This window comes from Heloderma suspectum, chromosome 13, assembly GCF_057233095.1.
Source record: "Heloderma suspectum isolate Gila_16-S chromosome 13, 16-S_ref, whole genome shotgun sequence".
Lineage (NCBI taxonomy): Eukaryota > Metazoa > Chordata > Lepidosauria > Squamata > Helodermatidae > Heloderma > Heloderma suspectum.
This window is the reverse complement of record NC_139470.1, coordinates 20,172,777-20,199,791: the sequence shown is the minus strand read 5'-3', so window position 1 is coordinate 20,199,791 and position 27,015 is coordinate 20,172,777. Positions and strand designations below refer to the sequence as shown.

At 47.4% G+C, this 27,015-nt stretch overlaps 1 protein-coding gene across 1 annotated transcript in view; it reads right to left on the bottom strand.

The window, feature by feature from the left end:
• The window catches only part of KSR2 (kinase suppressor of ras 2), a 349,744-nt gene that overhangs the window by 306,501 nt on the left and 16,228 nt on the right, over positions 1-27,015 (bottom strand). The window contains exon 2 of the mRNA XM_084819248.1: positions 411-551. Within this exon, the coding sequence (XP_084675374.1) occupies positions 411-551 (141 nt within the window). The remainder of the gene's footprint in view (positions 1-410; positions 552-27,015) is intronic.

The window sequence follows — 27,015 nt, the reverse complement described above, 5'->3', positions numbered from 1 at the left end:
ATTTGGCCTACATCAAGGCCAAAAATTAAGACTGGCCCAAAGGAGAAAATGTTGGCCTATGTGTGGCAACTCTGGGCAGGTTTCTAACAAGCTGTACTGAGGGAAATGAGAGTGGAAAGCCGGGCTGTTCCACCAGCCCAGCCAGAAGACCTTTTTCCTCTTCCCTCCCCATTCCTTTTTCCTTGTGTGTTGTGTCTTTTTAGACTGTAAGCCTGCAGGTAGGGAACATCTCATTTTACTGATTCTATGTAAACCACTCCGGGAGCCTTTTTGGCTGAGGAGCAGGAGAAATACACCGTACATCCAAAAAAAAAAAAAAAAGCCATGGACCACGGGGGCAAGAATATGGAAGGAGGGCAACACAGCAGGAAGCGGGAGCTGCTCTCTCTCACCATCCGGGCCTCACTCACCTCCATGACCTCCTTGCGGATGTTGACGATGCGGAACCAGTGCAGGAGCTGTGGGAATCCCTCCAGCTTGGCGTTGCGTTCCTGCAGGGCCACCTTCCGCTTGCAGGAGAGCTGGCGGCTGAAGTACTTCACCAGCTTGCTCTGGGGAGGGCAGGGAGAGAAAGAGAAAGAGAAAGAGAAAGAGAAAGAGAAAGAGAAAGAGAAAGAGAAAGAGAAAGAGAGAGATGACATGGGAGGAGTCAGGCAGCTGTCCCCGCCCACTGGCCCTGCGCCCCTTCCCTTTACACATGCTTTCCTCCCCATCCTCTAGCACAGGGCTAGGCAACCTATTATACCCCCCAGATGTTTTGGACTACAACTCCCATCATCCTTTACCATTGGCCATGCCGATGGGAGTTGTAGTCCAAAACATCTGGACAGCGCCGAGTTGCCCACCCCTACTTTAGCGGGCCGTGACCTGTCCTCAAAGGCTCCACGGTGCCGGTGCACAGCACAACCTTAATTTATTTATTTATTAAATTTATTAATCACCCATCTGGCTGGTCACCCAGCCACTCCTATTATGTTCCTTTGCTGCAAATTGTCATGGAAAGAGCAACACTGGCTGCATTTAGCCTGGAAAAAAGATGATTTAGAGGCAACAGCTCAGTGTGCATGATCAGCGAGCAGTTAACAAGCAATGGTGGCTTCTGAACTAGGCTGCGCTTGCCGGTCACATCCTGGGGGTTCTGCATCATTACCCCTGGCAGCATGGTTTGTCATGTTGTGTGAACCCAGCCAGGGTGGCTTGCTGCCATATGTTAATTTCTGTGAACCGCCCAGAGAGCTCCGGCTATTGGGCGGTACAGAAATTAAAAAAATAAAAAAATAAGCCACCCAGAACCCTACAACAGCCCATGGGTTCTGGGTAGCTTGTTACCCATGGCAACAAGCTGCCCTGGCCAGGTTCATAGAAACATAGAATCATAGGGTGGGAAGGGGCCTTCAAGGCCATCTAGTCCAATCCCCTGCTCAGTGCAGGAAGCCTGACTCCCAGGCGGTGTCCCGTCCAAGTACTACCCAGGGCTGACCCTGCCTAGCTTCCAAGATCAGATGAGATCAGGCACATCCAGCCCTTTGCTCGTTAGAGCCAGTGTGATATAGTAGTTAGTGTGTTGGACTAGGACTCAGGAGATCCAGGTTCTAGTCCCCACTTGGCCAAGAAGCTCACTGGGAGACTTTGGGCTAGTCACTGGCTGTCAAGGGCTCCTTGGAGGCCTCTCTCAGTCTAATCCAGTAGCCAAGTCCAAACACAGACAAAGGTATTATTTTCAAAGCTTTATTCCTCTTTTACAACTTAACAACTCTACTGTTAACAACTAGATATGAGCAGCAGAGTACCTATGCCCTAAGTGGGAACAGTTGGTACCCATTTGAAAGGGAATCACTGGCAGACCCCTGAACTTAAGGGCTAGGGAGAGTCCCTCCCCTTTTCCCTTGGATCCTCTGGGCGCAGCCATTGTTTGCACGCCAACCGGGCACTACACCTCCTTTCCGCGCCCTCCATTTGGCGCCGCTCCCTGCGTTGGCGTCGCGCGTCCATCAAGTCTGCTTCCCGCGCTCTGTCACTCCCAGGACTGCTATCTAAGCTAGGAATGCCAGTGGGAGGAATCTCCGTCAGCTGTTGACCCTGGGAAAGAGGAGCACGCTCCTCTCCCAGGAGCGACTGCTCTTCCTCAGAATCAGAACTACTCTGGGATTCTATGGGCTCAGTGTCCACCCTGACACTGGCTTTCAGCCTGACCTACCTCACTGGTTGTTGTGAGGATAAAATGAAAGGAGGGAGATCACGTAAGCCACTTTGGGTTCCTGGCCAGGATATAAATGTAATTAATTAATTAATACAACAAACCGCGTTGCCAAGGGTAATTATGCAAATCTTGTGTCATTTGCACATGACACAAAATTGGGCAGGATAGCTAATACTTTGGAAGATAGAAACAAAATTCAAAGTGATCTCGATAGGCTGGAGGACTGGGCAGAAAACAACAGAATGAAATTTAATAGGGATAAATGCCAAGTTCTGCACCCAGGAAAAAGAAACCAAATGCACAGTTACAAGATGGGGGATATGTGGCTCAACAACACTACAAGCAAGAAGGATCTTGGAATTGTTGTCGATCACAAGCTGAATATGAGCTAACAATGTGATGTGGCTGCAAAAAAGGCAAATGCTATTTTGGGCTGCATTCATAGAAGCATAGCTTCCAAATCCCAGGAACTACTAGTTCCCCTCTACTCAGCACTGGTTAGGCCTCATCTGGAGTACTGTGTCCAGTTCTGGGCACCACATTTTAAGAAGGATGCAGACAAACTGGAGAGGGTTCAGAGGAGGGCAACAAAGGTGATTAGGGGACTGGAAATAAAGTCCTATGAAGAGAGACTGAAAGAACTGGGCATGTTTAGCCTTGAGAAGAGAAGACAGAGGGGAGTTATGATAGCGCTCTTCAAGGACTTGAAAGGTTGTCCCAGAGAGGAAGGCCAGGATCTCTTCTCGATCATCCCAGAGTGCAGGACATGGAATCATGGGCTCAAGTTAGAGGAAGCCAGATTCCGGCTGAACATCAGGAAAATCCTCCTGACTGTTAGAGCAATACGACAATGGAACCCATGACCTAGGGAGGTGGTGGGCTCTCCCACACTGGAGGTATTCAAGATGAGGCTGGACAGCCATCTGTCATGGATGCTCTGACTTGGATTCCTGCATTGAGAAGGGGTTGGACTCGATGGCCTTGTAGGCCCCTTCCAACCCTATGATTCTATGATTCCCTCCGGCACATGGCTGGCATATGCAGCATGGCTTGTTAACCACCTGCCGATCATGAGAACTGGTCAATGTGAGGGATATCTTCAAATATTTGAAGGGCTGCCACAAAGGTAAAGGAACAATTTTGTCCTCAATTGCTCCAGAGTGTAGGACCCAAACGTATGAGGTTCAAATGCCAAGAAAGGCCATTTCAACTAAACTTTAGGAAGAACTTCCTGACAGTATGAGCTGATGGACAGAGGAACAGACTGCCTTCGAAGGTGGTGGCGCTTCCTTCATTACAGGTTTTTAAGCAGAGGCTGGTTAGCCATCCATGAAGGATGCTGTAGAAGCAGATTTCCTACATCTGCAGGGGGTAGACTAGATGAACTTTGGGGTCCCTTCCAACTCTATGATTCAAATGTACAAAGATTCTTTTGAAGTCTGGTCCTACACACTTGCATATTACAGGTTGGTGCAAAAGTCCTGCCTAGGCTACGTGAGGCATCTAGTAACATAGCAACAGCCATCTATTACTGAGCTCCGCCTATACCAGTGGTGGACAACTGGTGGTCCTCCATTTTGTTTTGGCCTACAATTCCCATCACCCCTAACCAGAATAGCCAGTAGTGAAGGATCATGGGAGTTGTAGGCCAAAACATCTGGAGGACCACAAGTTGTCTACCACTGAGCTATACAAACTTGCCCAGGTATTAAGACCTTTATCTCATGTCCTTCCCCAGGTGTCTCCAACTCCAAAAAGTGAAGCAGGGAGAAGTCCTTTTCAGTGTTGGCACACCAATTACAGAATGGCATCTCTGTTGCTGAGTTTTAGGTGCCCGGTGATGACATTTTCTAATTTGATCCCCCCACCCCACCCAACTGTTGTTTTATTGGCTGTTCTATCCACCATTTTCTGATTTTAGACTTTCTTAATTGATGTTTTTGTTTTTTCCATTGCTGCTAAATATTTTTCATTTCATTTGTTGTGGTATTGTTCTAATGTGCTTTGTTTATAAGAAATTTATATGCCACTTCAGATTTATTTTATTTTAAAGACATTTAACAGTGGGGTACATATTTTTGAAAGGAATAGGTAATTCACACTGGGTATGCAAATCCCCCTTAAACACTGGATGCTTTTCCTCTATCAGGACTGTGTTTAAAGTATAAGGTTTTTCCAGATCTGTTGATATGACGGCATATTGCAACAATTCTTGGTGGCTGAGGCTCATGGGAGTTAGAGTCCAACATATGCAGGTTACCCACCCCTGCATATGCAGTAACAATCTTTAGGCACTGTAACTGATCGATAAAAGCACAACATCAGATAAGCTGTGAAAATATTATTTATGTATCACAAATGGTCATAAGAGAACAAGAAAAGTCCTCTGATAACCTTTACAAGACTTAGCAAGCAATGAAACACACACATACACACCAGCCAAGGTCATCTCAGTTCCCAAAATACCACCAGAATTCCAATTTAGAGAATAAATACATTTTAAAAATTAACCCATCCCTTATCTTCAGAAGTCCCATCCTCAGGGACCGTGCAACACACTGAAATGCATGAATGCCCTGCTGGAAATTGTTTCTGCTTGCACGTCTCTGGTCTCTTCTCTCATGAATTTGTGAAATTCTCCTTATTTGGGGGGGTGGTAGAGGGAGACAAGAGGAACTATTTTGTAACCTGTATGCAATAAAATAAATCACAGTGTGGAAATTAAAAGTTAAATGGCACATCTATCGAAATTTATGCTAAGGAAAAGTTGCTCATGATTAAAGTTACAGTTGATCAATAAAGGCCGCAATCCTATCAGGATGCCTGTCAGCCTCTGAACTTTTTTGCCTGTTTAGCTGGGGCTCTGCGGAGTGGGAAGCAAGGAGGCTGGGGAGGTGGGAAGATTCTTCATAAGCCACCTTCCCTAGTCCCCTCCCTTCCCTTCCCATAGAACTGTCCCCTTTTCCTCCTCTCCAAGTTTGCCTTTGCGAGCTCAGAGAGGCAGTCATTCTCTTCGCACCAGCTGAGAAGGGGAAGGGGAAGGGGCAGGGAGCTCGGATCTTGGCTTAAAGTGTTGTCTCCAGCCTTGGATCCAAGAATCTGAACTATCCTATCCCTCCCCAGATGCTATCCAGGGGCCATAGGAATGCTCTCAAACAAAGTTTAAAGTTGTGTGAGCTAGTGTAATACTAACAAATAACCATCCCTTTATCCACTGAGCACATGGCACCATACATGGACCCATTTTATCCTCACAACAACCCTGCAAATTAAGTTACGCTGAGGGCTAAACTACACACTACGTTAAACATGTAGCATGCAGCCAACCCTGACCATTTCTGTCTACCTTTGTGTAAGCATGTGAGGACCCAATCCAGATTGGGATCACCATGAATGGGGTAGGGGCGGTTTAATCCTTCCCACTTGACCACTTCTGCCTACCTGCCCACCCACCCAAAATCCCACCCACCCACCGACCCAAAATTCCCCCCCCCCAATTCCCCACCATCACCACCACCACCGGGATTAAAAAAAGAGAGACAAACTTCATCAGCACCAATGGAGGCTTTGTCTTTCTTTTTAGTCTACGAGGTGGACGGGGATGGATTTGGGGGGGGGAGGCTGGGGGGGGCAGGAGTGACTGGGTGGGAAAGCTTAAACCTCCATGGTGGTCCCAATCCAGATCTTGTTTCTGGTTAGTAACCACAGCGGTGACAATCCACTAAGGTAAACAGAAACGGGAGGAAAAGCTGCAGACTAAATATTTAACATTACATATAGTTTAGCCCTGAGACAGACAGACAGCATGATTTGCCAAAGTTCATCTAGCAAGTTTTGGGGCTGAGAGGGGATTTCAAGTCTTCCCTCTAGCGCTGTAACCACTACGCAATACTCAGGCCTAGGTCTAGATTTTGGAGCCCCCCACCCCACCCAGCACCCTCTGCCACTTGGACCTCACACCGCTGCCATCTACATCTCCCCCTCTTGCTCACGCTTCCAAGTGAACCTGGTTACTCAGCACTAGGGATGTATGGATTTTGTTACATCCATTCTGTCTGTGGTTCATGGATTGTCAGTCATCTTTCATTGTTTTATCTGCTCATTGATGTAACTGGATTTTTCTGTACGAGAATTTTGTTTGTTTGTAAATGCGTACTTGCGCTGTTGCGCACTTGAGCTGATGCGTGTTAGTGCAAGTGCACAGTTACAAATGAACGAAGTTGCACAAATCCTCCCCCCCTCGCAAAGTAACAAAAACGGCCTGCAAGTCTGTAGAATCTGCATGACTCAGAAAAGGCCACTGCACTGCAAAATCCACAGGCTGGATTCACTGAAATCAGAACTCATTTGAATCCATTGCAGATTACTCTGACATCCCTACCGAGCACTGCAAAAGGCCGGGGACAGAGCAGCTGTTCAGCCCCTGGCCTGTTACAATGGCTGGTGCTAGAGTTGGGCAGTCGGGGGGGGGGCAAAGTGGCTGCTGCTAGAGTTGGGCAGTTTGGGGAGGGGGCGCAAAATTGTGGTTTTGTTTTAGAGGTCCAACCAGGCTTAGCCCTGATCCAGAATCAGTCCTACTTAGAGTAGACCCATTGAAATCAATAGGGCATTAGTCATGACCAGCTTAAATCCAAATGACGTTAATGGGTCTACTGGAAGTATGACAGGTCAGAATCCAACCAACCCACTGAATGTTTACAAACCCATTGCCTCTGCCTTGCAACCATATCCATTCACAAAGAGCAACTGAACGCTGTGGGTGCTCAGACGATACTTTTATCATACAATTACCCTATCTCATTCACACATTTTTAGTGTGTGTGTGGGGGGGTCCACTCACAACCCTCCTGTGTTTTCCTACCATTTCCTCCATCTTTTTCCTTACCACAGAGAATCTTTTACGGTGCAATCTTATGCCCACCTCCACCTCCCAGATTCATGCTGGCTGGGGAATGCTGCGAGTTGTAGAGCTTTTTTTCTGTGTAAACATGCATAGGATCGTGCCCTTAAGGGAAAAAGCATGGAATTGCGGCACAGTGCATTCCGATATGTAGTGCTAGGAGCAGGGCCGGCCCTACCATTAGACAGAGTGAGGTAACTGCTTCATGCAGCGGATGCTGGGGTGGGGGTAGCAGCAGACCTCCAACCATTCTTCCTGAGACCCCCAAGCCATTCCCTTCTCTGGGAGGACAGAGCTGTGTGTGCCACCTGTCTGTCCTGCACCCCTAAACTAGCCTGCCGCCCTTGGGTGTGGTGGAAGATGCTATGCCGTTATCAGTGTTGAAATAAGAGGGAACTGCCACTCCAGTCAGCTTCAGTACATGGAATGGAGAGGGGTTCCATCTTGTCTTTTGCCTCAGGTAGCAAAATGTCTTGGGCCAGCCCTGGCTAGGAGACCTCTGCCCGGAAGCACCCTCTATTTTATTGAGGTGGAGACCACAAACTGTTGTAGCAACAACCAGTCACCAATTCTGCCTACCAGGCTGTAGCTTACTATTTCTAACACAAGGTGGTGCTACAGAATGTGCAAGAATTTTTCGCATCTTGACCATATTCAGTCGCCAGATGGGGTAGCCCTGTTAAGTCTGTTGCAGCAACAACACAACAGAGTGTCTTGCGGGGCACCATCAAGAATAACAGATCGATTGTGGCATAAGCTGGCCGTTGGCAGGTACAGTCAAACTTGAATCATCGAATTTGGCGTGAGGAAGGGACCATGAAGGTCATCTAGTCCAACCCAATGCAGCAATCTTGGAACTACAGCATCCGACAGACGGCCGTCCAGCCTCTCCTTAGATTGCCCCCAGCAAAGGAGAGTCCACCAACCCCCGAGACAGTCTGCCCCACTGTCGAACAGCTCATATTGTTAGGAAGTTTCTCATCATGTGATACAGTCTGTCGTCCATGTGTGTGTTATCTGTCTATATGTTTTTATGCAAATGCTTTTTCGTACTTTGTGCAATGTATTTTAATGGTTCTTGGTTTTTTTGTGAACCACCCAGAGAGCTTGGGATATGAGGTGGTATAGAAATATAATAAATGAAATGAAATGAAATAGTGATATGAAAAGCTTTAATGCGGGAGGGCAGAGGCCTTCTGGGGTTCCCTAGGCCACCTCCCCCCTTCAACTAGCTCCTCCCTCTTTTCTCCAGCCACTGAACATTTGGTAGTTTCCTGGCTATTGTGCACTTCCCACACCCCCGTTCTAAAAGGACGAAATGCCTCTGCTAAGGCTTACTTACCGGCAGGAAGAGTGTTCAGCTAAGTGACTTGGATTCCTGCATGACTTGGATTCCTCATTGAGCAGGGGGTTGGACTCGATGGCCTTGTAGGCCCCTTCCAACCCTACTATTCTATGATTCTAAGTGTTACAACTGTAAAAATTATAGAGCGGTGCACAAATGGCCTCTCAAAATTCTCCAGCCTGTTTGTGGGCAGAGAAATTGGGGGGTCAACTTCACCGAATTTCTCCTAGGGGAGGAGAAATTCTCCACCGGGCTCACCACGGGCAGCGGTTGTAGCACAGCTTCTTTCTTTTTTCCTCAGGGGTTTTGGCTTACTGCACTGCTTCTGTAGGTGGCAACAGCACCCACTGTGTTGAGGCTTCCACTTTTCTGAGGCAGAATTTTGAATTTCTTCTGGTGGTATTTTTGAGCTGCAAGGTGGCCGAGGGGGCCGTACGCGTTTTCTCTCTCTATTCCATGTCTTTCCATGGCTCTGCGGCCTCCCAGGCCACCTGCACGTCCTGAACTGAAAAAGCCCCATGGGAGGAATGGCCTCACGATGTCTTCCTCATGATGGCTTTACCTGAAGTGCAGGAAGCTGAGGAGGCTACGGGCTGCCACAGAGATGACTGTGCAATGAAAGACAGGACACTCCTCAGCCACCTCGTAAGTAAGGTAAGCACAAGAACCCCAAACCCAGCCCATGAGAATTTCTCTGAAATCTCTCCTCCTTTGAATTTCTTTTCGAAAGCAATTTCTTTTCTAGCCAATTGAATGAGAATGGTCGGAAAAAATGTGGGAGAAAGTTTCGGCACAGCACTAAAAAAATTACCTCATTGCAACACAAAACATTTATGAATTTCTACCAAACATACCACAAACGCTACATGAAAACACAAAGCTGTTGTATCAAGCTGGATTCAGAAAGGGCACTTCCCATTTAACAAAGCAGCTTTTTCCAAGTGACGGAAAGACAATCCATGATTTGTCAGGTTGGATTCACAACCCCGACTTGTTGAAATTTAAACAAACCAACCTGGGGGCCTCATTTGAAGCAGGGTAGCAGAACATCAGGCCTGGGGACCAAAACTGGCCCTCTTGAGGTCCCACTTTGGCCCTCCAGGTTTCTCCAAATGGCCACACCCCTCCAAATGGCCCCACGCCTTTCCCCTGCCCCCACCCCGTTTCCCCCAATCACCAGTCACGCTTGCTTAGATACTGGCAGTAAGAACCTTCAGCTAAAATATGCTATTTCGGTCCCTCCCCTTTTGCCTTTGGCCACACCCACCACTGGAATGCGGCCCCCGAAAGCCTCTCTGAAATGGAATTTGACCCTTGATCTGAAAGATGTTCTGCACCCCTGATTTGAAGGAAAACTGAACATATCCAACATCACCACAGGGGAACCCTTCACAACCCAGTCCGTCACTGCAGTTGTCAAAGGCACTCTCTCACAAGCAAAAATGATAGTAAAGCGCCCAGGGTGCTGTGCAGAAAACATCCCAAGACATGGTCTGAGGGCACATGAGGCAGCCACCTTGCTGAAGCTAAGCAGGTCTGGGTCTGGTCAGTGCTTGGAGGGGAGACCACCTGGGAACCACATGTAGCCACCTTGAGTTCCACAGTGGAAGAAAGGTGGGATACAAGTGTAATAAATAAATAAATAAATACATGTGTGAATATTCATCAGTAATAAGAACTGCTCATCCGGCTATTGCTCCTAGACTCGATGTCAATTACTTGGTCGGCTCGGATAAGCATATTTGGGGAGCATCCTCCAGGTGTTTGGGAACTGCAACATCCTGTCCTCTCCAACCAACCAATAACGGCTGGCTGAGGCCTCAGGTGAGCTGGCATAATGCCATGGCTAAGGGACCAAGCTAAGAATCAGAAAGTCTTCAGTTCAAGTCTCACCAGGAGCGCAACTACATGGCCCAAGGGAAGCCTTTCATTCTCAGCATCTGTCACTCGTACCCTCGGCCCCATCTGCGGTATAAGGATAATAGCAATGTCCTACCTTATAAGGCTGTTGTAAGAATTTCAACAAAAATGTTGTTGAACAATGGAACTTTAAAATGGAGACCCCAGGATTGAAAAAGCTGTGTTGCAACTCATCCAGAAGTTTATTTCTATTACCTACGGCCTGAATTGGGATAACAGTTTTTTTTTAAAAAAAATCCCACTACAGGCATTAATTAGCTTACCAGACCCAAGACATTTGTATTATCATCAGCACGGCTTGTTATCATCAGCACTGGTTTGTGAATGGTCACTTTACTTATTTTATTAATGTCTGTATTTTTTGCATTTCATTTCCCTCTGACCTCATTGCCACTTTACATTTGTTTTCCCATTTGTTTTCCCAACAGACTCTACACCCATATATAGATATATTTGCCAGCTTAGGATAACACTTCCTGCATCTGATGAAGTGGACTATGGTCCACACGCTGATTATGGCATACGTTTTTTGTTAGTCTTTAAGGTGTCACAAGACTCTTCATTGTTTCCATAACAAAGATACAGTGTATATGAAATGCTTTAAGTATGATTAGGACTAACTCCAAAAAATTAAACACACACATTTCCTTGCCGTTACAGTAAAAACAAAAACCCTAAATTATATTAGTGCAACAGTGTTGATAGAATATTGGATTCCTTTTATTGAATATTGGCAACATGAGACATGTTCCTCTCCAGATGCAGCACACGTATTTAATTTACTGTGTATGTTAAAACACTCTGTAGTCATCACTATTTCATTCTTTTGAGTGAATAGAGTGAATTGATGGATTGTAATAATGGATTTCATTAGAATAGTAATGAACAAGGAAATGTGGCACAGATCAGGAGGAACAGGTGCTCTGACTAGGGGTATCAGAGAAATCCACAATTAAATTAAATGAGTTCGGATTTCTATGAATCCGAACTGCAGATTCCTCAGCAGACCAGCTTTTCCCAGATTCTGCAGATTTGCGAACCAGTTATTTTACTTTCCAGAATATTACCCAAATTTAGTCGTAGAAAAATACATTAAAAAAAAAAAACAGCTGCCAAAAATGCACATTTCTCCCATAGGCTAAAGCATAAAAATGCCAATAGGGAATTTGTGCATTTGGGGGGATTTGCGCATTTCCGCAAGTGCAAATTTGCACAAATGCAAATTTGCACAAGTTCAGGAAACTGGGAATAAGTCCAATTCCTTCAATGAGCGGACGGCAGAATGGAGGGTGCCTGCCAATCCGCAAAATGCAGACGGAACGGGCTTTACAAAATCCATACATTCCTAGCCCTAATGCAGAGCTATGGTCCTTTCACAAAGGGGAAGCTCCTTTGACCTAGAGTTGAAGCAGCAGCCTAAGAATTCAAATGATCCTTCTGCAATTTGGCCTTGATTAGCCACATCCCTGGGAGTCTTCAGGATGGGTCACCGCAATGTTTGGGTATGAGGGATGGCCTTTGAAGACAACTTTGAAGCTCCACTGAGTTGGGAATACAGCTCCCAGACTTGTAACCGGTAAAGATTAGGGATGTCAGAGAATTCTGCCATGGATCTCGGTGAGGCTGAATGCCAGTGCATTCAGCCCCCCGAACTCCATGGCAGAATGGCCTGCCACCCCTCCGCCCCCTGCGGATCACCCCTGGGACGGGACTTACCTGGGGCGGATGTTCCGGACAGCGGCGGCTCCAGCGGCAGCTTCGGTGGAGGCGGCGGCTGGTCTTCCAAGCGGCTGCCGCCACCACCGCCATTTGCAGTCTTCCCCCCCCATTCGTGATGGGCTATGTAAAGACTTACGTAGCCTATCACGTCTGGGCTAAAAAAAAATGCATACGCAAGTGGTGGCGGCTACTGCCGCCACCATTTGCGTTCCATATTTTTGGTTGTCTTAGTCTATGTAAATATTTACATAGACTAAGATGGTGAAACTAAGGGGGAACGCAAATAGCGTAGCGGACGCTATTTGTGTTCCCCCTTATTTTCGCCGTCTTAGTCTACATAAATATTTACATAGACTAAGACAATCAAAAATAGGGAACGCAAATGGTGGCAGCCGTAGCCGCCACCATTTGCGTATGCTTTTTTTTTTTTTTAACCCAGACGTGATAGGCTACGTAAATCTTTACGTAGCCTATCACAGCTGAATACAGGGATGCAAACGGCGGCGGCTATGGCCGCCGCCATTTGCGTCCCTGCTAGCCAGAGGTCAGATGTCCGGCTGCTAGCGGAGCCGGCCGACGGCTCCGCGGAATCCCGCAGAGCGGAGCCGGCCAGCCAGGATTCCGGGGGGGGGAGGAGGCGTGGAGCACCTCCCCCCCCCGGCAAGGATTCCGGGGGGAGAGACGGAGCGCCTCCCCTCCCCAGCAGAACCCGGCGGAGCCAGGTAAGGGGGGTTTCGTACATCCCTAGAAAGATCAGATGCATTCTGATCGCATCTTGCCATGTCTGCAAGAGCTGCATTGCCTGCCTATTGGCTTCTGAGCTCAATTCAAAGTGCTAATGCTTACCCCCAAAGCCCTAAATGGCTTGGGGCCCAGATATCTAAATGAGTACATCCTCCCCTATCAACCTCCCTGAGCTTCTAAGGCAGGGGTGTAAAAACTGTGGCCTGCAGGCTGTAGGTACCCCCCCCCCCAAGCCTACTCTGGTGGCCTCCCAGGCCCCAGCATCCACCTCCAGTGAAAAAGTGGGGGGGGGAGAAAACATTCTAGGAACAGGATCTACAGTGCCTGCCATGGGAGTCTTGCTCCTAGAGTGTCCCTGCAGCATCTCAGGAAGTAGCACTTGGAGGTTCATCATGCTTCCTAGGACACTCTAGGAACAAGGCATTACTGGTAGAAACCATAAAGCCCATTCTTTATTTTCTTTTTTCAAGGGAGGTAGATGCTGAAAGGGGGTTCTCTCTCTTTTTGATGTTAAGTGCTGGGTGGCTGGAGAGCAGAAGGAACTTCAACACCATGTTGCTCTGATGTGGAACAGATGCTGTTGCTGCAAGGCCCAGATCTGTTGCTGTTCGGCCAGTGTTGTGTGAATTGTGTGAGAGTGTGAGTGAACGTGTGTGTATATGTGTGTGCAGCCCACTGACACCCCAACAAACACCCAATGGGGCTGAAACCGTGCATCCTTGTTTCAAGGTAGGGGTGGGCAACTTCAGGCACCTATTGCCTATTGCCTATTGGCTTCTGAGGCAGTTTGGGGAGCTTGGAAAACAAGGTACCTTTGGCCATTTTGAGTCTCTGTGGTGGGTTGCGGATGAATTTCAGTAGCAAACCTCTATTTGTTTGTTTATTTGCCACTGCACTGCCAAATTTCAGCAGTGCAGCGTACCAGCAGGGGTGGCAGATGCCACACTCAAGGCCATGGGCAGTGCATTCAGGCCTGGGCCATGTCTTGCCTGCCCCTGTTTAAAGGTCATCTCCCAACATCCCACCTTCTCCATCAGAGATGAGGCTAATGTCAGCTAGGAAGGGGTCTTTTCAGTTACGGTGCTCCAGTTATAGAATGCCCTCCTCCAAGGTAGTCCACCTGGCCCCAATATTACCTTTTAGGCATCAGGCAAAAGCATTTCATTGCACCCAAGCATTTAAAGTACTTGGATCTTTTATCAGATTTCTGTTTTGTATTTGTGGTTGGATAATGTTGTATCGTTCTCTTTGTAAAACGTTCTTTACTGTAAACTGCCCTGGGATCCATTTTGACCAAGGACGGTATGAAAATCAGTTCATTAATTCCTGAAATCCTCAGAGACATTTTCAGAGCCCAAAAGTGTCTCCCTCTGAACTTGGGTCAGCAAACCATACCGGGGTCAGGGAAGAAGCAGAATGCACATTCAGGGCAGAGGGAGGGGTTAGAAAAGCTTTCTTATTCTGTTTATTTATTCCTCTGTTTATATCCCGCCTTTTTCCTCCAAGGTGTACATGATCTCCTCTTCATTTTATCCTAACCACAAGCCTGTGAGGCAAGATAGCCTGAAAGTCAGCGACTGGGCGAAAGTCACCCAGAGAGCTTCATGGCCGAGTCAGGACTTGAACTCGGGTCTTCTCAGTCCCAGTCTGATACACTAATCGCTACACCACAGAGCCAGTGTGGTGTAGTGGCGAGAGTGTTGGACTGGGAGTCGGGAGATCCGGGTTCTAGTCCCCACTTGGCCGTGGAGGCTCACTGGGTGACGTTGTGCCAGTCACAGACTCTCAGCCCAGCCTACCTCACAGAGTGGTTGTTGTGAGGATAAAATGGAGAGGAGGAGGAGGAGGAGGAGATTATGTAAACCGCCTTGGGTTCTTTAAATAAACATCCACAAGCGATGCATCTTAAGACCAAGAGTTTTCAGTTTCCTTCAATGGCTAAAAAACTCGCCCATCTGGGCTCGATAGGCCTGGGTCCCCATCGCCTGGGAGGCAAGTGCCTTTGCTCTGGTGCTAGCCCATTAGGAGTGCTAGCCTCAGTCACGTGAACTGCTGAGCTTCAGGGGGCCACACTGTGGAAATGCCCTGAAGCGAGCGGAGCTCGAATGGCGACAGACCTGCTCTCCAGGGAGAGGGACGACAGCTGCACCTCTCTGCCAGCGCCTAGCGCCAGCTAATTGACGGAGCTTCGCTGACGTCAGCCACACTGGAAACGGCTCCCCTGCCTTGCCCTGCTGGGAGATTAAGATCTCACCAAAACAAAGGGGGGGGGGAGAAGGAGGGGGGGAAACATGGATGGAAAAAGAAAGAACACAAAATAATAAAAAAGATGCTGCCGATAAATCACCTGAGGCGCACAGGAGGCACACGCACAAACCCTGCTGTAAACGAGCATGCAGGAGAGGGAGTGGAAACCCAACCCACCTCGGAGAGCTCCTCTGGCAAGGCTGTGAGCGCTGCCTTTGCAAGTTTAATGAATGCATGTTCTCTACATTGTCGAGAGACGGGCTATAGACAGGGATGACCCCGAGGAGCGTGCCGGCCTGGAGTTCTCGGCCTCTCGGAAAGACAACCAGTCGCGCTCAAACTTGCAGGCGAAAGGGGGAATTGCTTCCGCTGGAGGCAAAGTCGGGGTAGGTGGGAGAGAGGTAGAGAACCATGCTCAGTTCACCCTGGTCATCATGGACCTTGTTCTGGGTCATAGGACGCTGTCTGTCTTGCCCCGCTCTGGAGGGCTCCTCTTAGGAGGTTGGCTGGAAGCCGCCTGAACCAAGCATCACAGAGGAACTGCCTGTGTCTGAGGACCTTGGGAGGAATCCTGAGCCCTTGGGGGAGATGGCAGGCAGCTCTGATCCCCACAACTTAGTTAGCCCCCCTCTCAGACTCAGATGCCGAATGGCCACCTGGCCCCAGGGAACACCGGCATCTAAAGGTCAACCCTCAGCCAGCTGCGGAGAAACAGAAGTGCCCTCCTGAGGCACAGGGACTCCTTGTGAGTAAAGCTGTACTCACGAGGAGGCCTTTCCTCAAGTGGCACCAGTGGCCTGCAGCTCTGCTCTGGATAGGGGCCCGAAGGCTCAGGCTTAAAAGCCTTCAGTTCCAGACACCAGGAACTGGAACAATGTCAGCACTGCCTCCTCTTTAGTACTTTCCAGGCATCCCAGTTCCCTTTCTGGATTTCCTTGTGTTTGACTTTGGATTGCATACTGACCTTGCTTTTGGACTTGACCCTGTCTGGGTCCCTGGAACTTTGTCCCAACACTACCATAAGCAGGACCCCGCCTTAATGTTGAGTCTGCCCATTGGTCCTGCTACTTTAGTACGGGCTGCATCAGGCTTCTCCAACCTGGTGCCCTCCAGATAAGTTGGACTACAACTCCCATAATTCCCAACCAGAAGAGACATTGACCAAATACAGCAATAGGTGCTTTACCAGATGTGAAGCACTAAGTAAGCAAGGTAACACGGGGGGAGGGGGTGACTTCTAGGCCACAGCCATGGGCCGCAGTCTGCAAGGTGCCCCCACCCCGAGTAAAAATTCAGCAGCAAACTACTACACAGAACTACAGTGGTTACATTTAGCTTATTTGCAACCTAAATTTAACCCTTTTGGTTCTCTGTAGTAGCTACAGAGCAGAGCACGAAGAAGGCCAAATTTTGTTTGCAAACAAGCTAAATTTGGCCCTTCGGGTGCTCTGTAGTTGCTACAGGTGCCATTTGGGGGGACAGGTTTTTTTTAAAAAAAATGGGGCTGCACTGGGGGTGGTGGCAGGACCTGGGCCATGAAATGTAGGTTCAGCCTCAGATGGAAGGGTAGTGTAAGGCGTCAGTCATGCGGAAAAGGCAGCGTGTAAACCCTGGGACAGTGACAGGTCACTGCAACAAAGACTCAGTGCGTGTCAGATCCAGCAATCAGCTTCTCAACCCAGGCTTGGACTCTACGGTAGTTATACTGTCCAGCCATGAATGTCAAGGAGATGACAGCTTTGAGCGTACTCAGGATGGGGTTAAACAAAAAATGCAATAGCTTGGCTCCCAGAATGATGAGAAGCATTCCAGAGGTTCCTAGCCACAAGATTAGATTTGGGCTGGCTAGTTAAGCATTACAAACCTATGCTTCTGAGGGCTAATTTAAATGGCAGTTCTTAGAGGAGGGCTGTCAAAACTCTTTCAGCCTGGGGGCCAAATTCAATTTTGGAGAAGCTCCCAGGGGCCACATTCCAGTGTTGAGTGGAGCTGATGGCAAAAGGGATGGAGCCAAAATGTCAAAAAAACAAAAACAAAAAAAACCCAGGATATTTAAGCTTGAATCTCTTTCTGCCAGTAACTAATTCTCTAGGAGAGGCACTCCAGCCTTTTAGGGGGTGGGGGACTGGTTCTAAAAGCTGGGAATCCACCAAATGATTGACAGTCAAGGGAAAAGGACATAGCCCTCTGTGAAGCCCCAGAGGGTCAGACTGGGGCCCGATGCAGGCTGGATTTGGTCCGTGACCTTGAGGTTCAACATCCTTGTCCTGGAGCAAAAGGAACCATGAGGGATAACCTGGTGGTACTTTAACCTAACAGCCTATCAGGATGGCAGAATATTTCCAGCTAGGGCTTTTGAACATCCAGTTTTAGGTTGCTTGACTAGGGTGGGGCTTGAGTATCAGGTCTACAAAATTATGCATGGTGTGGAGAATGTGGATAGGGAGACATTTTTCTCCCTCTCTCAAAATACTAGAACCTGGGGTCATCCTATGAAGCTGATTGGTGGGAGATTCAGGAGAGATAAAAGGAAGGACTTCCTCACACAGCACAGAGTTAAACTGTGGAACTCGCTACCACAGGATGTGGTGATGGCCTCCAATTTGGATGGCTTGAAAAGGGGGTTGGACAAATTCCTAGAGGAAATGGCTATCAATGGCTACTAGTCTTGATGGCTATGTGCTACCTCCAGTACCAGGGGCAGTGAGCCTGTGTACACCAGTTGCTGGGGAACATGGGTGGGAGAGTGCTGTTGTGCTCATGTCCTGCTTGTGGGTTCCTGGTTGACAGCTGGTTGTCCAGAATGCTGGACTAGATGGACCCTTGGTCTGATCCACCTTGGCTCTTCTTATGTTCTTATCAGGAAGGTGTCTGCATATATCCGGAGTTCCCATGCTTTGCATACTTGCAGAAGGGCAGCCCCTGTAAATTCACTTAGGGTAGAGTCATGAACTTTAAGGGCATCAGGAGACAGTTGCTGGCACATTGCCGTAAGTATCCTTTCGACCCTAACTGCCCTGTGTAACCTTCCAGAACAACAGAACCTATACGAAAAGGTACTAGGGTGATTCCAACAAAGTACATATACAAAAACCGTCATGGCTGAGCTTCTCAGTAGCATCTCCTTGTTACTGTTAGATATTTTATTAGGTTTGATGTTTGTAATTTTGGTACATTGGTATTGATTCTGTTGTACATATTGTCAGCTATGCTGACCTTCCTTTCAGAAGGAAAATTGAATGAAATGTCCTAAAAGGCAGATCAAGTGCCATTTAAAAAACAAAACACAAAAACAAGAGAACAGAGTGGTTTTTATCTGTTAGGCACCTGTAATAACAGTGGCACCAGGAAACTGCATCTGCTATGGGATGGAATTCCATAATTTGGGTTCCGCAACTGAAGTGCACCCCCGCCCTTTCTCCAGTCACCACCTGCCAAATCCTAGAAGGTGGGGTCATGCAGAAAAGAGTCTCTGATAACTATCTTAATTGCTGGGTAGTTTCATCTGGAGGAGGTAGTCTTTCAGATACCTGGATCCTAAGCCTATAGCAGGGGTGCACAAACTGCGGCCTGGGGGCCACATGTGGCCCTCAAAAGCCTTTGTTGTGGTCCTCCACTGCTGCCGATTTCCCACCACCACCAATTGGTACCACTCCCTCCCTGAGAGATCTTCATACCAGATTGTTCTTTCTCCGCCACTGCGAGTAGCAAAGAAGCGGTGATCTGTATCAGGATTGCTTTGTGTATACCTATGTGCCGTGCGTGCATCTGTGTGCATGTGTCTACATCTGTGCACGCATGCATGAGGGCCCTTGAGCCAGCATCACATGCGGCCCCCGGGGCCAAACTGTTGTGCATCCTTGGTCTAGGGCTTTAAAGGCCAAGCCCAGAACCTTGAATTGAGACCGGAGACAAGGAAAGGTTCCTCCTGTGCAAGCACTGAGTCATTGCTGACTCCTAGAGGGATGCTGCTTTCGCTGGCATTTTCATGGCAGACTATAGAGGGGTGGTTTGCCATTGCCTTCCCCAGCCGTGACTACCTTTCCCCCAGCAAGCTGGGTACTCATTTTACCAACCTCGGAAGGATGGAGGGCTGAGTCGACCTGAGCCAGCTACCCGAGACCCATCTTCCGCTGGGATCGAACTCGGGTAATGGGAAGAATTTCGGTTGCAATACCACCACCTACCACTCTGCGCCACATGAGGCCCAGAGACAAAGCGGGAGGCAAAGGAGCTCTTTCAATATTGGCATAATATGCTCATGGCACCCAGCATCTGTTAACGGCATAGCTGCCACATTCTGAAGCAGCTGAAGTGTCTGAATACTTTACAAGGGTAGCCTCCCCAGTTACAACATATATCAATAATCCAGCCTAGCCATTACTAGTGTCTGGATAATAACTTCTTAAAAAGTTGTTAGTATTTATTAGTGCTGTGCTGAAAGTTTCTCCCACATTTTTTCCGACCATTCTCATTCAATTGGATAGAAAAGAAATGGCTTTCAAAAAGAAATTCAAAGGAGGAGAAATTTTGGAGAAATGGGTTGGGTTTGGGGTTCTTGTGCTTACCTTACTTGTGAGGTGGCTGAGGAGTGTCCTGTCTTTCATTGTACAATCATCCCTTTGGCAGCCTGTAGCCTCCCTGGCTTCCCACACTTTAGTCAAAACCATGAGGAGGAAGACATTGTGAGGCCATTCCTCCCATGGGGCTTTTTCAGTTCAGGACGTGCAGGTGGCCGGGGAGGCTGCAGAGCCATGGGAAGATGTGTAATAGAGAGAAAAAACACACCCAGCCCCCTCGGCCACCTCGCAGCGTTTAGGTAAGCTCAGAAATACCTCCAGAAGAAATTCAAAATTCTGCCGCAGAAGAGTGGAAGCCTCAACACAGCTGATGCTGTTGCCACCTACAGAAGCAGCGCAGTAACCCAAAAACCCTGAGGGAAAAAGAAGGAAGCTGTGCTACAACCCCTGCCAATGGTGAGCCCTATGTGTGAAAAACTGTTGGAGAATTGCTCCTCCCCTAGGAGAAATTCGGTGAAATTGACCCCCCCTGCCCCATTTCTCTTCCCACAAATAGGCTGGAGAACTCTTGAGAAGCCATTTGTGCACAGCTCTAGTATTTATTTATATAATCATTTATGAGACAACTTTCCATCCAGAAAGGGCTCCCATGGTGACTTACAGCGTAAAACTTGAAAACAGGGGTGCAGAGGCTCTTTCGACTGGAGGGCCAAATTCCATTGTGGAGAAGCTTTTGGGGGCCACATTCCAGTAGTGGGTGGGGCTGAAAGCAAAAGGGGAGGTTCTCAAACACACAAAAAAGACCCACTTCTTTTAGCTTAAGGGTCTTTCTGCCTTAGGCGAGGCATTTCACCCTTTTAGAATGGGGGAAAAACTGCACAACTGGAGGGGTTGGGGAAAAGGGGTAGGAGCCTGGGGAAAGGGAGCATGACCATCTGGGGACCACAAGAGGGCTGGATTGGGACTCCAGGTCTGATGTTCTGCATCCCTGCTTTAAAACAATTTACAAACTTTAAAGCATCATGCCCAGCCAAATTAAGAGCAGGAAACAAATAATCCTAAGAACAGAGAGTGGAGTGAATACGTTTAAAATCAACCCAGAGCCAAGCAGAACAACAACATTCACCTAAAACTAAACGAAGGAGCCAGCCTAACTTCCTTAAGGATAGAGTTGCACAATCAGGGTGCCACCACAGAAAAGTCCCTGTCCTGTGTTCCCACCAACCTAGCTTCTCTTGGTGGTGGGATATACAGAAGAGAGAGCTCCTGATGTGTGTGTGTGTGTGTGTGTGTGTGAACACAGGTGGTAGCCTTCTGCTACACTGCTGAACTAGGAGGTTGTCTACATAAGAACATAAGAAGAGCCCTGCTGGATCAGACCAAGGGTCCATCTAGTCCAGCATCCGTTCACACAGTGGCCAACCAGTGGTTGGCCAGGAACCCGCAAGCAGGGCATGAGCACAACAGCAGCCTCCCACCCATGTTCCCCAGCAACTGGTGTACAAGGCTCACTGCCTCTGGTACTGGAGGCAGCATATAGCCATCCAGACTAGTAGCCATTGATAGCCTTTTCCTCCAGGAATTTGTCCAACCCCCTTTTCAAGCCATCCAAATTGGTGGCCATCACTACATCCTTTCTGAAATACTCAACTGGCCTGCTTACTGTGTGCATAGCCATGCTATTTGGGCTGCAGGCCTTCGTGGGTCATTCAGAGATCACCTTGCAAGGGGAATAGGTGGCATGACTGCTAAAAAAGAAAAGAAAAGGGCACTACGCTCAATGGTTTACCCTGCTGGTGGCCAAACTAAGTGCCAAGGGCATTTTGCTGGGTTTTTGTCAGATCTTGAGCCAGGTGCATCCAACGCTTAGCTAACTTCCCTCCCTGGCCACCTTGTCCCAGTTCCCTTGCCTCTTTCTCTGTGTTATTTCCTTTAGGTTAGTTAAGGTCTCAGGAGAGTCACTGCTTTACTGCCCTCCATTTCACGTTCTACTTTTGCAATGGCATTCCACACCACGCAGGGCTCAGGGGTTCCAAAAAACAGCTTTGCCTGCCAGCAGTCCCCCCACCATCACCTTTGGATTCTTTGCCTACGTGGACCATACGAAGCTGCCTTATACTGAGTCAGACCATTGATTCAGTACCGTCGACACGGACCGGCAGCGGCTCTCCAGGGTTTTAGTCAGTCAGTCATTTTAGCTGTACACCACTTTTCCATACAGTTTGCTCAAAGCAGTTCACAACAAAGCATTATGGGGAAAAGAAACCAATACATATACAGATTAACAAAAAGTCAAAACGATTTCATAACAAGTGTATCAGTAATCATCAATATCAAAACAATTAATGAATAATTCATTATTTAAAACAACAACAGCAACACCAAAATGAAACACACTCTGACCTTGGGAGTTAGATTAACAATACAAGGTTGACTTTTAGAGAACTCCAAAGGAAAGCACAGTCAGTTGTCAATGAGAGGTGCTAGCAGGACTCTTTCCTAGCCCTACCAGGGAATGCTGGGGATTGATCCTGGGGCAGGTAGCCTGCTCTACCACTGAGATATGCCCCCCACATGCTACATGCATGTGTTTGTCCTCATACAGCAGGGATGCCCAACCGTTTGGACCCCAGAGGCTGCACCCAGTGTTGGCTGGGAGCCAGACATGTGGATATGCATGTGCGTGCACACACACACACACACGTGCACAGGAATCTAGGGACCAACCTGGGAAAGCTGGTGCTGAAAGCCTATCTCCCTATATATGCCTGCCCCAAAACTCAGATCTGTTGGAGGGGCCCTCCTCTGCATCCCACGAGTATGAAACATACACTATGGTGGGATGTGGGAGAGGGCCTTCTCTGCTGTGGCACCCCAGTTGTGGAGTGCCCTCCCCTTGGGGGCCCGACTGGCACAGACACTGGTCTCGTTTCAGCGCCAAGTAAAAACATGGCTTTTTACCAAAGGCTTTGAGGGCTAAATGCATTCTCTAGCACATTGTTTTAACTGTGTTATTGTTTTAGATTTTAACTGTTTTCAGCTTGTTTAATAGTTCAATATGTTTTTAGGTGTTTAAATTATGTATTGTTTTATACTGTTTACATTGATTTTATGTGTATGCCACCCTGAGATCGTAGTGATATAGGGTGGGATAGAAATGTTTTAAAAACATACATACATACATACATACATACAATCCCCCAATGGTCACCTGGGGTGTGAGGAAAATTGGGTAAAGTCCTGCCAACTTTGGGAGCCACGCAGGGAGGGCTGAAGGCTGCAAGTACCCCAGGGCACAGGTTGTGCACCCCTGTTGGACAGGGTGATTGTCACATTTTGCATGAGTGGTCAGAGGTCTGTGGGACTTGGATAACCAGTGTCCTCTGGATTTCCAAGTGACTGTGAACGACCAGGAAGTGAAGCCCTCTCTTTTGCCCTTCCTCTGAAAGAGACAAATATACCCACTTTTTTTTCTCTCCCTTTCTCCTGATACTGCTCAAAATAAATCTGTTCTGCTTCTTGCCTGCCCAAACGTTGAAACTCGAGTTTTTCCCATTGTGCTCCAAATAGTGCTTCACCATCACCCTAGTGTCTTCCCTGCTCCTTATTTGGCTTCCCATAACTCCCAGCCTCCTTCTCTTTTTTTGTTCTGTCACTGCTATTAAGAATCACAAGGGAATAACCTGCTGGTTCGGTGCTAGGGGTGGTATATTAACCAATCTTTTCTTTCTTTTAATATTTGTGGTCTAATAAAAACAGGTATTTTCCACCCTTGAGCTTTATCAGTATCTTTGAGTAATTTCCCCACCATGTTCTGTAAGTTTAGCATGCAGTCCACTGTGTACATGCCACACTCTACAAATTATCCAAATTTTCCTGTTATTCAAGTACACATATACAGAGATACATATCTACATACATGTATGGCTGTAACGAGAATACCTGCTTCCCCCATTTTATGTTTGAGCTTTACTGGTAGCCATTTTTAAGTGATTCTGTCACAGCTGCTGCTGCTGTTTTCTTAATTTATTCTATTTTATTGTGTTTTTGTTGTATTTAAGCATTAGCCACTTTGAAACTTGATTTAAAAGGTGGAATATTAATCCCTAAATCAAATAATATGACTGCTGCAAGTTACTTAGCACAAGAACAAAAGCCTAATAGAATTCAAAATTCACATGAATGGTGAACTGCTGATGATGGATTTTGTCACTCTGAATTCATTGATATGTCACCTATCATTGTTGTTATATAAGAATAATCGTTAATAATAATAATAATAATTTTATTTACCGTCAACATCACCCCTAGTCTCTAGTGAAAAGTCTCTTTTTCTTCAAAGAGGTAATAGAAATGCACACCGGTGCTGTTGTGCACAGTAGTACAGCGACTCTGAAGTTGACAAGGCTTTCCTTTGACCATGTTAGTTTCACTGGAGATCAGAGTGGTGGGGTTAGCAGGCAGGGAATACAGAAAGAGAGGGTTTGCACACTTTCACAAAGTCACCAGTTGTGTCATGCTAGGATTACAGCATCCCCTCTATTTCTAATTTTCAGGCTGTGAGTGCCAATGCATATGTAGCCAAAACAGTCCCCTCAAAGAGCCCAGTGAGGACTGAGCATGCTCAGTGGACATGGAATGTTGATTGACTGATGAAAAGAAAATCGGAGCAGGGGTGGGGGGAGAGAATGGCTGGAATCCTGAAGAGGGGGTAGTCCTTTCTGCAACATTTTGTGGCAGACCCACTTGTCCAAGACTACTCACGGGGCAGTTTGGGCTAAGATCTATGGGAGACAAACATGGGAGGACAGGACTTCTCCCACCCTAGCTGGAGGGACCACGGTGACATTTAAAGTGGGAGGGGGGTGGCAGTTCCATGTTTTATTTTAGGGTTTTAATTCTTGTGAACTGCCCAGACAGCTTTGACTATTGGGTGGTATAGAAATGCAACCAACCAATCAAGCAAGCAAGCAAGCAAGCACATTAATGAAAGCTGTTGGGGGCGGGGGGAGAGAGAAGAGGAATTCCTGAGTGTTTGAGCACTTGAAAAATGCTCATTTGATTTCAGCTTTATTTGCTTTATTTGCGTCTCCAGCTCTCACGGGCGCTGTCCCAGGTTCTGACATTAGAGCAAAGAAAACAGTGCCAGTCCAGTGTCTCTCTGCCATATTAGGGAAGGGGCACGGCTCAGTGCTAGAGCACCTGCTTTGCCTGCAGAAGGTTCCAGCATCTTCAGGTAAGGCTAGGAAAGGTTCCTACCTGAAAGGTTCCTACCTGAAACCCTGGATAGCCGCTGTCAGTCAGTATTGACAATACTGGGCTAGATGGACCAAGGGTGTGACTCAGTGTAAGGCAGCCACCTCTACGATTCTGCCTGAAAGCCCTTCACTGCTTGTTCTTGTCCTGGCCAGTTCATCCTTCCTGGCCAACGGAGACTAAACTGGGACACTGTTGCACCACGGAATGGCCTTGACACTCTTCCACACAACGATTCAAGTTAAAGTCATGGCTGTTTCTGCCACGCAAGATCTGGTGTTATATTTCATTATATTAAGGTAATAAAACAAAAAGTTTACATCGCATCTTTTGGCCCTAAAGAGGGCCTCCATGACAGCATGCATTTATAACACACAACAGTATCAGTGACAATTTTTAGAACCATAGTAATAAATGAAAGCCTGGAGATTCTGCAAAGCTTTGTTTTGTTTTAGCTTACTTGCTTCCTTTCCTTTAAAAAAAACTCTGTGGTTGTGGAGATATACTTGAAAACATGGACAGGCCAACCCCACACTTGCATGATCTACTTTTTCGTTTATTTTCTCTTTGTTTATGAAGAATCTCCATAGACCACTGATGCTCTTTTAGATGGGCAAAGCGAGACCGCATTCTCTGGCTCTCTGAACAAGCAAAGCATAACTCATCAGTGTTAAGTGACCCTGCACACGTACGATTCCTTAAGACAGCCTTTCGCAACCTGGTGCCCTCCAAATTTGGGGGATGACATTTCTGGCCATTGGCCATGCTCACTGGGGCTGATGGGAGATGGTTCAAAACATCTGGAGGGCTACCTTAAGAGAATGAGAAGTACCTTGCTGTAAATGTGCCACCAAATAGCTACATTTCAGGGGGAATGCCCTTTCAGCTCAGAATACAGTAAATTTAATAGGGTCAGAACACAGCAAGTGGCATATATAAAATTTTGACCAGATTTATTTCATTAAATACATGCTGGGGATAACACCTCATAAAAGCACAGGGGAAAATGTATATTTAAACAGAATGTTTTTATATATCAGGAGCAGGATCCAACAGTGTCATTCCAGAACCTCAAACAGCAGTAGCGGAGCTCCGCTGAACCTTTCAGTTGTGCAAGTGGTTGCCCATTACACTTGCGCAACTGGCTGGGCAAGGAGTAGCGCAACCAGTTGTGCAAGGAGTTGTGCTACAAGCTGCACAAGGGTTACGGACAACTGGTTGCACAAGCATAATGCACAACCGCTTCTGCAACCGCACTTGCACAAACATTACTTGGATTCTGTTCTTGCACACAGTTCAAAACCTAGTTTCCGCTAGTGCAACGTCATTTGCACTAATGGAATGACACAGCTGGATACTGCCCATGAGACTCCATTATGGTGAGTCAGAACACTGGTCTATCAAGCACAGAGCTGTCTGCTCTCTCAAGCCTGAGGCAGCAGCAATTCTTTCCCAGTTCTACTATGCGGGAACCTTTTCACCAGGTAGGGCAGATATAGAACCTGGGATCTTCTGTATGCACAGTGTGTGCCCTAAGCCTCAAATGTGGCTAGGGACAGACAGATCACTCTGTTTCAGGTCTCTGCCACTTCCACCTGTGTCCGAAACGCCATCCCTTTCCATGTCTGCATTAATCTGAGTGTTTTTTTAAAAAAATCCGCACAAAGACATGCACTTAAATAAACATTTCTAAATCTGTTTTTCTCTCGAAACACACTTTCCTAAACATATCTCAAACACGCATTGTGATGCACTTGTCTGAGCCGAACACTGCATTGCAAAATGTGGAGATGTTTGCAATCCAAAAGATAACTACACACGTCAGTCTGAGGTTGAGATAAAGTCGGTTTGGACTGACATTTCCAAAGATCAAATCCCTCAAGCATCCCCAGCTATGGCCTCTCCATTAGAAAGGGGAGAGACCATGGCTTAGTGACAGAGCATATGCTATGCATGCAAGAGGTCCCAGGTTCAGTCTCTGCAATCTCCAATTAAAAGGATCAGGTAGCAACTGATGGAAAGACCTATGTGCCAGGGAAAGAACACCAAGCTTGTTTCACCCTGGTAGTCATGGCCTGTGTTCTGAATCATAGGAAGCTGTCTTAACCTGAGTTACAGCATCGGTCCATCTAGCGCAGTATTGTCTATGATAACTGGTAACGGT